General features: G+C 54.5%; 3 protein-coding genes across 3 annotated transcripts; all 3 read right to left on the bottom strand.

Annotated features, from left to right (window-relative positions):
• Positions 1-3,202: 3,202 nt before the first annotated feature.
• Positions 3,203-4,055, bottom strand: LOC130043851 (metallothionein-2A-like). The gene is made up of 3 exons (XM_056136330.1): positions 3,833-4,055; positions 3,550-3,615; positions 3,203-3,410 (listed from the first exon to the last, which is right to left on the bottom strand). Exons 1-3 carry the CDS (start codon positions 3,858-3,860, stop codon positions 3,316-3,318), a joined length of 189 nt encoding a protein of 62 aa, XP_055992305.1. The 5' UTR covers positions 3,861-4,055; the 3' UTR covers positions 3,203-3,315.
• A 4,861-nt stretch (positions 4,056-8,916) lies between these two features.
• Positions 8,917-9,705, bottom strand: LOC130044056 (metallothionein-2A-like). Its single transcript, XM_056136633.1, has 3 exons — positions 9,547-9,705; positions 9,264-9,329; positions 8,917-9,132 (listed from the first exon to the last, which is right to left on the bottom strand). Exons 1-3 carry the CDS (start codon positions 9,572-9,574, stop codon positions 9,038-9,040), a joined length of 189 nt encoding a protein of 62 aa, XP_055992608.1. The 5' UTR covers positions 9,575-9,705; the 3' UTR covers positions 8,917-9,037.
• Positions 9,706-11,296: 1,591 nt separating this feature from the next.
• Positions 11,297-12,045, bottom strand: LOC130044044 (metallothionein-2A-like). The gene is made up of 3 exons (XM_056136621.1): positions 11,921-12,045; positions 11,642-11,707; positions 11,297-11,510 (listed from the first exon to the last, which is right to left on the bottom strand). The coding sequence occupies exons 1-3, from the start codon at positions 11,946-11,948 to the stop codon at positions 11,416-11,418; spliced, it is 189 nt and encodes a 62-aa protein (XP_055992596.1). The 5' UTR covers positions 11,949-12,045; the 3' UTR covers positions 11,297-11,415.
• Positions 12,046-12,503: the final 458 nt, after the last annotated feature.

Here is a 12,503-nt window from a genome sequence, read left to right as displayed (position 1 = left end):
ATAACGGGGATTAAGTGATTAAGTGATTAAGTGATAGTTTCACCAAATCTCACACGTGTGAGTTAAGAAAATCAGGTCATGTGAGGGTACGGTGTTGCAAGCAGGTCAATTTGTACCTGTGAGGCGAGTGCATCAGCAGCCTGATGGCTCCTTCACACTTCCAGATACCCCAAAATTGCTGCTGTACCTTTGGCCAGACCCCAAAAACTTGAGGCAAAGTTTACCAAAGAAAGCAAACGGCCAAAAGTTAGGTGTGTGGGAGACACATCCACAAACAACACCGGCTCAGCTATATAATTGGAGGCATGGCCTTTCTGGTTCCTGATAGAACTGCTTAACAGGTATGATCCCAGAGACTCAGAAACAAATCTCGAAACCCAACAGCTTTTGGCAGAAATGCGTTCAGTCCCTGCAGTAGGTTACAGGCGCTGGGCCACCCCAGGTGGAAATAGGTTTCACACCTTGGCCTGTTACCCCTGGCGGTCCAGTGGCCGTCATCCTCCAGAGGCCACTGGACAGTCAGGTTTGTGCCCGCAGTGACGAGACATGTGGAGCCTCATGGGATGGGGGGGAGCCAGCCCTTTCTTCCCCTTCCCAACGAGACCCCAAGTCGCCGTCCATGAATGATCTCTCTGGCTCCTGATCAAGCTGCTTAACAGCCATGATCCCAGAGACTCAGAAACAAATCTAGGAACCCAGAGGTTTTTAGCATAAATGCATCCGGATCCTGCAGTAGGTTACTGTCGCCGGGCCACTCCAGGGGGGAAGGGTGCTGTCCCTCCACCTGTTCCCCCTAGGCGACTCGGTGGCCGCCATCTGCCAGAGGCCATTGGACAGTCAGGTTTGGGTCCTCAGTGACAAGACACATGGGACCTCACGGGATGGGAGTGGTGCCAGCCCTTTCCACCCCATCCCAACAAGACCCCCAGTTGCCGCCCACAAAAGGCCTCTCTGACTCCTGATCAAGAAGCTGTTTAATGGCCATGATCCCAGAAACTCAGAAACAAATCTTGAAACTTAGAGGCTTTTGGCAGAAATGCTTCTGGTCCCTGCAGTAGGTTACCGGCGCCGGGCCACCCCAGGTGGGAATAGGTTTCATGCCTTGACCTGTTCCCCCTGGCGGCCCAGTGGCCGTCATCCTCCAGAGGCCACTGGACAATCAGGTTTGGCCCACAGTGACAAGACACGCGGGGCCTCACAGGATGGGGTGGAGCCGGCCCTTTCCTCCCGATCCCAACAAGACCCCAAGTCGCTGCCCATGAATGGCCTCTCTGGCTCCTGATCAAACTGCCTAACAGCCATAATATGATCCCAAAGACTCAGAAACAAATCTTGAAATCCAGAAGCTTTTTGCAAAATGCGTCTGGACCCGGCAGTAGGTTACTGTCCCCGGGCCACCCCAGGGGGGAAAGGGTGCTGTCTCTCCACCTGTTCCCCCTAGGCGACTCTGTGGCCACCATCTGCCGGAGGCCATTGGACAGACAGGTTCAGGCCTGCAGTGACGAGACACACGGGGCCTCACGGGATGGGGTGGAGCCGGCCCTTTACTCCCCACCCCAATGAGACCCCAAGTCGCTGCCCACGAATGGCCTCTCTGGCTCCTGATCAAACTGCTTAATGCCCATGATCCAAGAGACTCTGAAACAAATCTTGAAACCCAGTGACTTTTGTCAGAGATGCGTCTGGACCCCACAGTAGATTACTGTCGCCAGGACACCCCAGGGGGGAAAGGGTGTTGTCTCTCTGCCTGCTCCCCCTAGGCAGCTCGGTGGCCGCCATCCTCCAGAGGTCACTGGACAGTCAGGTTTGGGCCCACAGTGATGAGACACATGGGGTCTCACGAGATGGGGGTAGAGCCAGCTCTTTCCTCCCCGTACCAATGAGACCCTGAGTCGCCGCCTCTCTAGCTCCTGATCAAGCTGTTTAATGGCCACGATCCCAGAGACTCAGAAACAAATCTCAAAACCCAGCAGGTTTTGGGAGAAATCCCTTCAGATTTAAGTGTTAAAATTTCACATGGCCACTACTGCAGCTACGCAACATCTTATGTTGTTCTTAACCAGCAATAGAAAACAAATGGTCTACTGTTGTTTTTTCAGCAGATCTGAGTGTTGGGGTAAAATCCCAAATAATAATGGTGGGTTTGATGTCAAAATATTGAATGTGATCAAAGTAGAGAGAGAATAATGTGGAAATCATCTGCCCCATAGACAGGGGGAAGGTGAGGGATGGGGGTATACTGGGGTTTTTGGTGGTGGAGAATGGGCACTGGTGAAGGTACGGGTGTTTCATTGTATGACCGAGACTTAAACCCGAAAGCTTTGTAACCGCTCTCAAGGTGATTCAATACATAAAATTATAAAAAAATGAAAAAAAAGTAAGGTGGAGTTCATGCCCAATTCAATCAGCTAATCAGTGGCTGAGTAAATAGCAGTACTCCTATATTAAAAAAAAAAAAAAAGAAAGATGGGGCTGGAGCAATAGCACAGCGGGTAGGGCGTTTGCCTTGCACGCAGAGGACCTAGGTTCGATTCCCAGCATTCCATATGGTCCCCCGAGCACCGCCAGGAGTAATTCCTGAGTGCATGAACCAGGAGTAATTCCTGTGCATGGCCGGGTGTGACCCCCCCCCCAAAAAAAAGGAAAGAAAGAAAGAAAATCAGGTCATTCTCCAACATTTTAGAGACAAATCTGCGTAGGAGTGAACATGTAGACCCAGACTTCATCCCCACTAACAAGTATGAGGACCAACATCCCTCAAGATCCTTATTGGCCCAAGGACATCCCAAAGATCACTGTCACTGTCCTCCCATTGTTCATCGATTTGCTCGAGCGGGCCCAGTAACGTCTTCATTGTGACAATTGTTACTGTGTTTGGCATATCAAATACATTTGCTGTTCGGGCGAGATACTCTTGGTAGCTTGCCGGGCTCTCTGAGAGGGGCGGCAGAATCGAACTTGGGTCAGCCATGTTGGCCACTTGCAAGGCAAATGCCCTACCCGCTGTGCTATCGCTCCAGCCCATCCTGAAGATAGTTTCAATTTAATTGATCATCTGAGCTCAGAGCTCACTGTGTCCCCGAGGTCCCTTTGCTAAGAGCCAACATGTATTCAGACCCCAAATTTGCCCTTCCAGAGCACTCCTCACCCACCCTGAGGGCATTGCTCCTAGTCCTGGCACAGACCAGACCCTGAACCACAATCCATTCAAAGACTTTTATTGTCATTCACATAGTTCATAGTAAAAAGAGGGAAACTGGGGGGGCGGCACACAGGAGTGTTCTATTACATTGGGGACCCTTCCCGGCCCCCATCTCAGGCGCAGCAGTTGCACTTGTCCGACGACGCCCCTTTGCACACACAGCCCTGGGCACACTTGGCACAGCCCGCGGGGCAGCAGGAGCAGCAGCCTGGGGACGAGAGGACAGAGGAACGTCTGCGCGGACCCCACCGGACACTCCTTCCCACAGAGCCACGCATGCGCCACCGAGAACCCCCTCCCCCTTCCCGCACCCTGCCCCGTGCCCCCTCTCTGGGAACCAAACTCACTCTTCTTGCAGGAGCCGCATTTGCAGTCTTTGCACTTGCAGGAGTCCGCGCAGGTGCAGGCGCCGCCTGGAAGAGAGAGGGAACCGGCTGAGGGTCACCCCTTCTGTCCCCGCGACCCGACCCGCACACCCCATCTGCAGCCTCACCGCCCTCGTGGGACGGGGGGCACCCGGGAAGGAGAGGCTCTGCGCGTCGCTGGAGAGCCAGCTCAGGGTCCGCCCGAGCCAGGTTCCAGGTGCGCTTGGGGAAGGGGCATCCGGGAGCCAGAGAAGGGGTAGCTTACCAGCGCAGCCAGAGCAGTTGGGGTCCATGTGGCAGAGAGGTGCGGACTGCGGGCAGACGGATGAAGACGAGCAGCAGCTGTCTGTGGAGCTTTGGAGCGAGCCCGGCCCGGGCTCTTTTCTAGGCAGGAGGCGGGCCGTGCGCAAAGCCCCGCCCCTGCCCGCCCGCGCGTCCCGCTGTCCGGGACAACCCGGTCGGCGCCGGGCGGAGAGCACCGGGTGGGAGCGGGCGCAGAGCTCTGCTGCGTGCCCGGAGCCAGCGCCACCACCTGCGTCACGTCGGGAGCGAGGTGCTGAGCGCACAAGGGACAGCCGGACATACCAGGCGGGGCCTGGCGCGCTGTGAGGGTTCGAGCGCAGAGGGCGGACCCCTGAACAGCGCGAGGGTCTGATGCGCTAAGCGGGACCCGCTTTCCGCACAGACTGGGTGCACAGCCCGGTGCTGAATGCTTAGAGGCGGGGCCCAGCGCACACTGCAGGGCTGATGTGTACACACCGTTTGGCGCCCAGTTCTGAGCGCAGCTGCTCCTTCGTACCTCTCTAGACTCTCCCCAACCCCTGCGCTAACTCTCTGGACACACAGCATGTTCTGGGATGGCTTCCTGTGTGTGCCCAGGTGAGACAGCGTGTCGTGGGGGGGGGGGGGGGGGGGGGGGCGGGGGGGGGGATTTGGGGGGAACCTGTTCCCAGACCTCATCTCTCCCTCCGATCTGAGTCAGCAGATCCCACCGGAGCAGTTTTCAAACTTTCAGAGCCTTTTCCACGAAGTTTTGGGATCAAAGAATTTTTTCAGTAAATGTCAGTGTTAAGAAAAAAAAAAAAAAAGACACGTCTCCATTGCCCTCATGCGCCGCCCCCCACGCCACCCCCGCAGGATTTGCTTTTTTTAGAAAACTCTTTTAAGGTTTAATGAAATCTATAATTTTCTGACAACTGGTTATTTTTTTATACATTCCCAGTTTTTATGAACAGCAATTTGCGTGGTTCCCCGCCACCACACACACCCCAACAGTGTCAGCTTCCCCTACCAGATTCCAAGGGCCCCTCCCATTCCTTCATCTTCAGGTTGTCTCAGTTCTGGAGATGAACTTTCCGGTTCTGATGCTTTGACCGTTTTAGATGGAGCAGGGGTAGGGGTGGGTTGGGAGGGGTGTCGTATCTGGCAAGGCTCAGGGCCTACTCCTAACTAGATGCTCAGAAATCATTTCTGGCAAGCTCAGGGGACCACACAGGATATCAGATGCTGAGGGCCTTGTCTGGACATGTAAGGCAAGTGCTCTACCCCCTGTACTATCACTGACCTTGCCTTCTGTCATTTCCTTGCTGTACTTCCTGTACCTTCCATATGAGATAAAGACTTTTTTGATTGTGGAGGTGGTGGCAGCTACACACATAGAGATGAATCAATATAAACTCCTGAAATTCCATAAAATTGTAAATCAGCGAAAAATTGACAGTTTTTCCGAAATATATGTACACAAGAAACAAATAATATGAATAATCCTATACTGATATATTTACAATTTACATGACACAAATACTACAGATATATAATTTAGCAAGGGCTGGAGCGATAGCACGGCGGTAGGGCGTTTGCCTTGCACGCAGCTAACATGGCCGACCCGAGTTTGATTTCTACGCCCCTCTCGGAGAGCCCGGCAAGCTACTGAGAGTATCTTGCCCGCATGGCAAAGCCTGGCAAGCTACCCATGACAAAGCAAATATGCCAAAAACAGTATCAATAAGTCTCACAATTTGTTGTGAGACGTTACTGGTACCTGCTCGAGCAAATCGATGAACAACAGGAGGACAGTGACAGTGACAGAATAGAGAATTGAAAACATTTCAAGGAAAATGTAAATAAGTATCAGGATAAAAGATTATTTTAGGGGCTAGAGAAATAGTCCAGTGGCTAAGGTGCTTGCCTTGCATGTGACTGACCCAGGTTCAATCCCCCACATCCCATTAGGGCTGGTTTCACTTTGCCAGGAGCTCTGAGCACTGCCAGCTGTGGTACAGAAACAAAACAAAAAAAGGTTTGTTTCATCTTTTAGCACATCCTCTGAGCTAGAGAGCTTATGTGTCTTCCCACATTGAGGTGTGTGACTAAGTACCCTAGGCGCTGGGGCTGGCTGACACTGAATCCATGTCGTCCAGCCACATCGGATATTTCCAATCACAGGACAGTACTGATGAATATCGGCCTCCTCTGGGAAGAAGGGCTTGTTCTTCATCGTTTATCAGGAAACAGGGGGACAAAACCAGTGACACTCAAGAGCACCCTCAGCTGTGCTCTTAGGGGTTGCTACCAAAGCTGTTGGGGGCCTAAGTGTCTGGAATCCAGCCTGGGCCTCCAGCTGGAGAGAAGGGTTTGTGCCTGTGGAGCTCGTTTAGCTATCCATGTCTCTTACTTCAGTTGAGTGCGAATTAAATAAATATCCCAGTTAGTAGCCTTAAATGCCAGCACAGTTGATGGCAATCGCATCACAGACTCGGTTCATCATGTCAAATGCCAGGTCTCCTCCAATGTCCTGCTCGTCCTCCCCTTCCCTGGGAACACATCACGCTGCCTATGCATGAGCATTTCACAGCTACTGTCTTTTGGATGTGACAGGATATCCCTCACTCAAGTCATCCCTCACCTCTCCATTTCTGGGAGTTGGGATAGAAGGAAGAGACCAGCCTTCAGCCTGGCCGAGATAGGAACTTCCAGAGGGTCAAGACTGAGTCTTACAGAGAGGTCTCCGGAGCAGAGTGTCCCTCAGAGGCACTGAGCAAGCCCACACAGGTCCCATGGGGATGCCAGGACAGTGCAACTCTAGTTGTGTGGTTCATGACCCGGATCTCTGTTCTGCGATGTTTCCGATCTGCTGGCACAGCCTTGATGAACAAAGGTGCTGATTGTAATGTTCACTGATAAAGAATCCATTTGCTTTTTGGTTTCCTGATAGAGCTAAACCGAGGTTGAGAGCCCAGCGACTCCCAGAACCTGGGAACTGCAGTTAGATTGCTCTGCACAAAATGCTCTCAAGGTGGGTTCTGATGTGGATATTCTATTAGTGTGTAGAACCGAGGGGTGGTAGCATCTGAAGCAGGGGAGTTGGACAGCATGAAAACGGCCCAGTAGTGTCTGCTGACTCAGAAACATGCACAGAATCTACGGTACTCTCATTTATTTTTTTGATCTTTCTAGAATTGACATCCTGGAGATGGGGGTCAGGAGGTCACGGGCTGGTTTCACTTTGCACAGCAATTAGGTTGTGGAAGTAATGTGGAGTTACTGTGCCTGCTGCCCACAGTGACTCAGCAGTTAGGGGGTATGGTTCAGCCTGACCCAGACCCTATGTGTCTGCCTCTGCACAATGCTATATGTGGAGTAAAGGTGAGTGTGTGTGTGTGTGTGTGTGTGTGTGTGTGTGTGTGTGTGTATGTGTGTTGGGGAGTGGGGCTCAAAATCTGTTAGGACAGGTCTCATAAGCTTCTCAATAGTAAGTTAAGCTCCTTGTTCTCTTATTTTTTGCCTCCCTCACATTTTATTTTCCTCCTTCCCTCACTCCATTTCCTTCTCTTTCTCCCTCCTCCCCTCTTAGTCTGAATGTATGTTTATGGATAGTACTTGTGTTTTTGGGCTGAAGTGATAGCACAGCGATAGGGCGTTTGCCTTGCACGCAGCCAACATGGCCGACCCGAGTTCGATTCCTCCGCCCCTTTCGGAGAGCCCGGCAAGCTACCGAGAGTATTGGATATGCCAGACACAGTACCAACAAAGTCTCCAATGGAGACGTTACTGGGCCCGCTCGAGCAAATCGACGATCAATGGGAGGACAGTGGCAGTGACAGTGACTAGTGTTTATATATGGAAGGAAATAAATACTGTCATAAAATAAAAGTCTTGGTTTCTAGAAATCATACTTGTGTGTGAGGGGTGTGGTGGAGTGAAAATTCATTCCAATATACACCGACATTCTTCAGGATCCACATGCTTAGGATCTGAATCCAGTGACTACTGATTTTAATAATTAAGAAACTTTTTGTTTTGAGGCTCTTGCTGGCAGTTCTGAGGGACTATCCAAGCTCTGTGCTCTGGGATCATTTCCCCAGCATTACTCAGCAGGTTGCATGGGGCCGTGCTCACACGAGTCTCCAGCTTCTAGAGCCCATAACCTGGCTATTGAATTATCTTTCTGAGTCAATATAAGAATCATATATATATATATATTTGGTTTTTTGGGTCACACTCGGCGATTGCACAGGGGTTATTCCTGGTTCTGCACTCAGGAATTATCCCTCACAGTGCTCAGGGGACCATATGGGATGCTGGGAATCGAACCCGGGTCGGCCACGTGCAAGGCAAACGCCCTACCTGCTGTGCTATTGCTCCAGCCCCAAAAGCTAATATATTTTTCTTATGCAACTTTCCCTTTGCTTTGATACTGTCTATTGCATTAAAACATGATTTTTTGATGTAGCCTTATTTCCCCCCCCACCCTGCTATGCACATGGCTTGCCCCTGACTCTGCATCCAGACATCACTCCGGGCTAGCTCAGGGGAGCATATTGGGAGCGGAGGATCAAACCTTGGTCAAAAATGGGCACGGCAAGACTGGATCTTCTGTACCATCTCACCGACCACACGAATCTTATATTATTGCTCCTGGTACTATTTTCATCATTCTGGCTTCACCAAATCTCACACGTGTGAGTTATGAAAATCAGGTTATTTTGTGACATTTTAGAGACCAGGGCTGTGTAGAGTGAGCACACAGGACATAGACTCCATTCCCACTACAACTGTGGGACCAACATCTCCCGGGATCCAAACTGGTAGGCAACCAGAGAGGAGAATTTGAGTCTGTTCACGGCTATAGGCAGTAACCAGGTAATAGAGGGACCCTGATCCCACGGCATGTAGAGCTCCTGGTACTATCAGTTTAATTGACAACCTGAGGTCACTGTGTCCCTGAGGCCCCTTTGCTAGGAACCAACATGTATTCAGGCCCCAGATCTGCCTTTCCAGAGCACCCCTCACCCACCCGGCGGGCACAAGCTCCCTTATTCCCAGCACAGACCAGACCCTGAACCACAATCCATTCAAAGACTTTTATTGTCATTCACATAGTTCATAGTAAAAAGAGGGCAGCTGAGGAGGGGGGGGGGACACTCAGGAGTGTTCTATTTACATCAGGGGGCCCTTCCTGGCCCCCATCTCAGGCGCAGCAGCTGCACTTGTCCGACGACGCCCCTTTGCACACACAGCCCTGGGCACACTTGGCACAGCCCGCGGGGCAGCAGGAGCAGCAGCCTGGGGACGAGAGGACAGAGGGACGTCAGCGCGGACCCCATCGGACACCCCTTCCCACAGAGCCACGCACGCGCCCACAGGGGACCCCCCTGCACTCCGCCCGGCGCCCCCACTCCGGGAACCGAACTCACTCTTCTTGCAGGAGCCGCATTTGCAGTCTTTGCACTTGCAGGAGTCCGCGCAGGTGCAGGCGCCGCCTGGAAGAGAGAGGGAACGGGCTGAGGGCCACCGCTTCTGTCCCCGCGACCCGACCCGCACACCCCATCTGCAGCTTCACCGCCCTCGTGGGACGGGGGCACCCGGGAAGGAGAGGCTCTGCGAGTCGCTGGAGAGCCAGCTCGGGGTCCGCCCGAGCCAGGTTCTCAGGTGCGCTTGGGGAAGGGGCATCCCGGGGCCAGAGAGGGGGTCGCTTACCAGCGCAGCCGGAGCAGTTGGGGTCCATGTGGCAGAGAGGTGCGGACTGCGGGCAGACGGATGAAGATGAGCAGCAGCTGTCTCGGGAACTTTGGAGCGAGCGGGGCCCGGGCTCTTTTCTAGGCAGGAGGCGGGCCGTGCGCAAAGCCCCGCCCCTGTCCGCGCGCGCGTCCGGGACACTCGGGTCTGTGTGGGGCGGAGAGCACCGGGTGGGAGCGGGCGCAGAGCTGTGCTGCGTGCCGGGTGCCCGGAGCCTGCGCCACCACCTGCGTCACGTCGGGAGTGCTGGGCCGAGTGCAGCAGGCGGGCCGGGCGCACTGGGCGGAGCCGAGCGCACTAGTCGGAGCGGAGCGCAGCAGGCGGGGCCGGGCGCACTAGGCGGAGCCGAGCGCAGAAGACCGGTACCAGCCGCACCGGCGGAGCCGAGCGCACCGAATGGGGCCGAGCGCAGAGAGGAGTGTCGGGCGGTGCCGGATTCAATAGGCGATACCCGGCCAGATCGTGCGCATTGGGCGGGGCTGAGTGCCAAAGGCTGAACTTGTAGAAGGTTCTTCTGCCTCACTCCCTTTTCTCCTTCCGTTAGGTCACTTTATTTAGAAAACTTTTCAAATTCAATAAAAACATAAATAAACAAAACTCATTACCTTCTACCTCGACAACCTTTGCAGTTTTAATGAACGGAGATTTACAATCCTGCTGATGACGGGCACCGGCACAAGTAGTTCCCACGCCACCCCCACCAAGCTCCACTCCCCACCCCCCACCAAGTCCCAGGGGCCTGCCTTCCCCCCATTTCCCGGTTGGCTTAGTTCTGTAGATGAGTTCTCGGTTCCATGCCTTTGGCCACCTGTCATTCCCTTACTGTTCTTACACCCAACACGTGACAGAAATTGATCTATGACTGTGGAGTTGGTGGCAGCTACACACCTATGGAGGAATCAACATAAACTCCTGAAATTCCATAAAATTGAAAATCAGTTACACGTTGACCTTTTTAAAAAACTCTTTTTTACAGATACATTTGAACTTAATCGTATGAACAACCCTATGCTAATAGATTTACATTTACATGATATAAATACTAAAAATATATAATTTAGCAAGGGTAAGAGAAGAATTTTTAAGTTTTAAGAAAAATGTGACCGGGACGATCACAGTACAAAGGTTTGTTTCATGGGCGGGGGAGCTAGAACAGTAAGAGGAGAGGCTAGAAACTGCCTTTCCACGGCCGAACCGAGTTCCATCCCCGACACTGAACCCGCAAGCGCTGTCCGGAACCTCCCTAAGCGCAGGAGGCGGAGCCGGGCACACAGAGCGGAGCCGAGCGCTCCAAGTGGGACCCGGCACAGGTGGCGGTGCTGGGAACTATTGGGTGGCTAAGGTGAACCCTGAGCACCGCTATGGCTGCCCCAGTCAATCCCCAAAGTGTGTTTTGTCCTAAGAGCATTCTCTGAGTCGGAAAAGTTGTGTGTCTTGCCCACGTGGTAGATGTGTGGCCTAAGACTCTCGGGGCTGAGGCTGTGTGGACACTTCATCCATTGCCCAGCAGGGGTTGCACAGTCCCTATCCCGGGACACTGCTGACCAGCGCGGGCTGCTTCTGGGGACAGGCGTTTGCTTTTCACTATTTATTGTGGCGGGGTCACAACCACTGATGCCCAGGAGCCACCCTCAGCCCTTCCAGAGCACTCCTCACCCACTCAGGGCTCATGGCTCTTATCCCCAGGCACAGACGAGACCCTGAACCACAATCCGTCCAAAGATTTTTATTGTCATTCACATAGTTCATAGTAAAAAGAGGGCAGCTGAGGACAGGGGGGCACAGAGGAATGTTCTATTTACATCAGGGGGCCCTTCCCGCCCCCCCATCTCAGGCGCAGCAGCTGCACTTGTCCGACGACGCCCCTTTGCACACACAGCCCTGGGCACACTTGGCACAGCCCGCGGGGCAGCAGGAGCAGCAGCCTGGGGACGAGAGGACAGAGGGACGTCAGCGCGGACCCCACCGGACACCCCTTCCCACAGAGCCACGCACGCGCCCACCGGGGACCCCCCTGCACCCCGCCTGGCGCCCCCACTCCGGGAACCAAACTCACTCTTCTTGCAGGAGCCGCATTTGCAGTCTTTGCACTTGCAGGAGTCCGCGCAGGTGCAGGCGCCGCCTGAAACAGGAGCGGGAACAGGTTGAGGGACACCCCTTTTGCCCCCACGACCCACACACCCCACCTGCAGTCTCACCGCCCTCGTGGGACGGAGGGCACCCGGGAAGAAGAGGCTCTGCGAGTCGCTGGAGCGCCAGCTCAGAGTCTGCCCGAGCCAGACTCACGGTGCGTTTGGGGAAGGGGCATCCCGGAGCCAGAGAGGGGGTCGCTTACTAGCGCAGCCGGAGCAGTTGGGATCCATGTGGCAGAGAGGTGCGGACTGCGGGCCGACGGATGAAGATGAGCAGCAGCTGTCTCGGGAGCTTTGGAGCTAGCCGGGCCAAGACTCTTTTATAGGCAAGAGGCGGGTCGTGCGCAAAGCCCCGCCCCTGTCCGCGTGCGCGGCCCGCTGTCCGGGACACCCTGGTCTGTGCGGGGCGGAGAGCAGCGGATAGGAGCGGGCGCAGAGCTGTGCTGCGTAACGGGTGCCGGGAACCAGCGCCACCACCTGCGTCACGTCGGGAGTGCTGGGCCGAGCGCAGCAGGCAGGCCGGGCGCACTGGGCGGAGCCGAGCGCAGAGTTGGAGCAGAGCGCAGCAGGCGGGGCCGGGCGCACTGGGCGGAACCAAGCGCGCTGCTGGAGCCGAGCGCACAGCCCAGAGCAGAGTGCACCCGGCGAGCTGCCCTCACTGGGCTGAGCGGAGTGCACCCTCGGGGCCGCACCAGGGGGACTGGAACGGGCGCAGTGGCCGGGCGGGGCTCAGAGTCGGGGTCGAGTCAGAGGAAGGGCCGAGAGCAGGGGCGGTCCCGGGCGCGC

The sequence above is a fragment of the Sorex fumeus genome, unplaced genomic scaffold, assembly GCF_029834395.1.
Source record: "Sorex fumeus unplaced genomic scaffold, SorFum_2.1 ptg000122l, whole genome shotgun sequence".
NCBI lineage: Eukaryota > Metazoa > Chordata > Mammalia > Eulipotyphla > Soricidae > Sorex > Sorex fumeus.
This window is presented reverse-complemented; position numbering and strand designations above follow the sequence as displayed.

Bases quoted from the DNA above. Each gene is read 5' to 3' on its own strand.
- LOC130044056 (XM_056136633.1), bottom strand. From the start codon at position 9,574: ATGGACCCCAACTGCTCCGGCTGCGCTG. The intron at 9,330-9,546 runs GTAAGCGACCCC...TCTCTCTTCCAG, and splicing joins CAACTGCTCCGGCTGCGCTG to GCGGCGCCTGCACCTGCGCG. The intron at 9,133-9,263 runs GTGAGTTCGGTT...TCTCGTCCCCAG, and splicing joins ATGCGGCTCCTGCAAGAAGA to GCTGCTGCTCCTGCTGCCCC.
- LOC130043851 (XM_056136330.1), bottom strand. From the start codon at position 3,860: ATGGACCCCAACTGCTCTGGCTGCGCTG. The intron at 3,616-3,832 runs GTAAGCTACCCC...TCTCTCTTCCAG, and splicing joins CAACTGCTCTGGCTGCGCTG to GCGGCGCCTGCACCTGCGCG. The intron at 3,411-3,549 runs GTGAGTTTGGTT...TCTCGTCCCCAG, and splicing joins ATGCGGCTCCTGCAAGAAGA to GCTGCTGCTCCTGCTGCCCC.
- LOC130044044 (XM_056136621.1), bottom strand. From the start codon at position 11,948: ATGGATCCCAACTGCTCCGGCTGCGCTA. The intron at 11,708-11,920 runs GTAAGCGACCCC...CTCCTGTTTCAG, and splicing joins CAACTGCTCCGGCTGCGCTA to GCGGCGCCTGCACCTGCGCG. The intron at 11,511-11,641 runs GTGAGTTTGGTT...TCTCGTCCCCAG, and splicing joins ATGCGGCTCCTGCAAGAAGA to GCTGCTGCTCCTGCTGCCCC.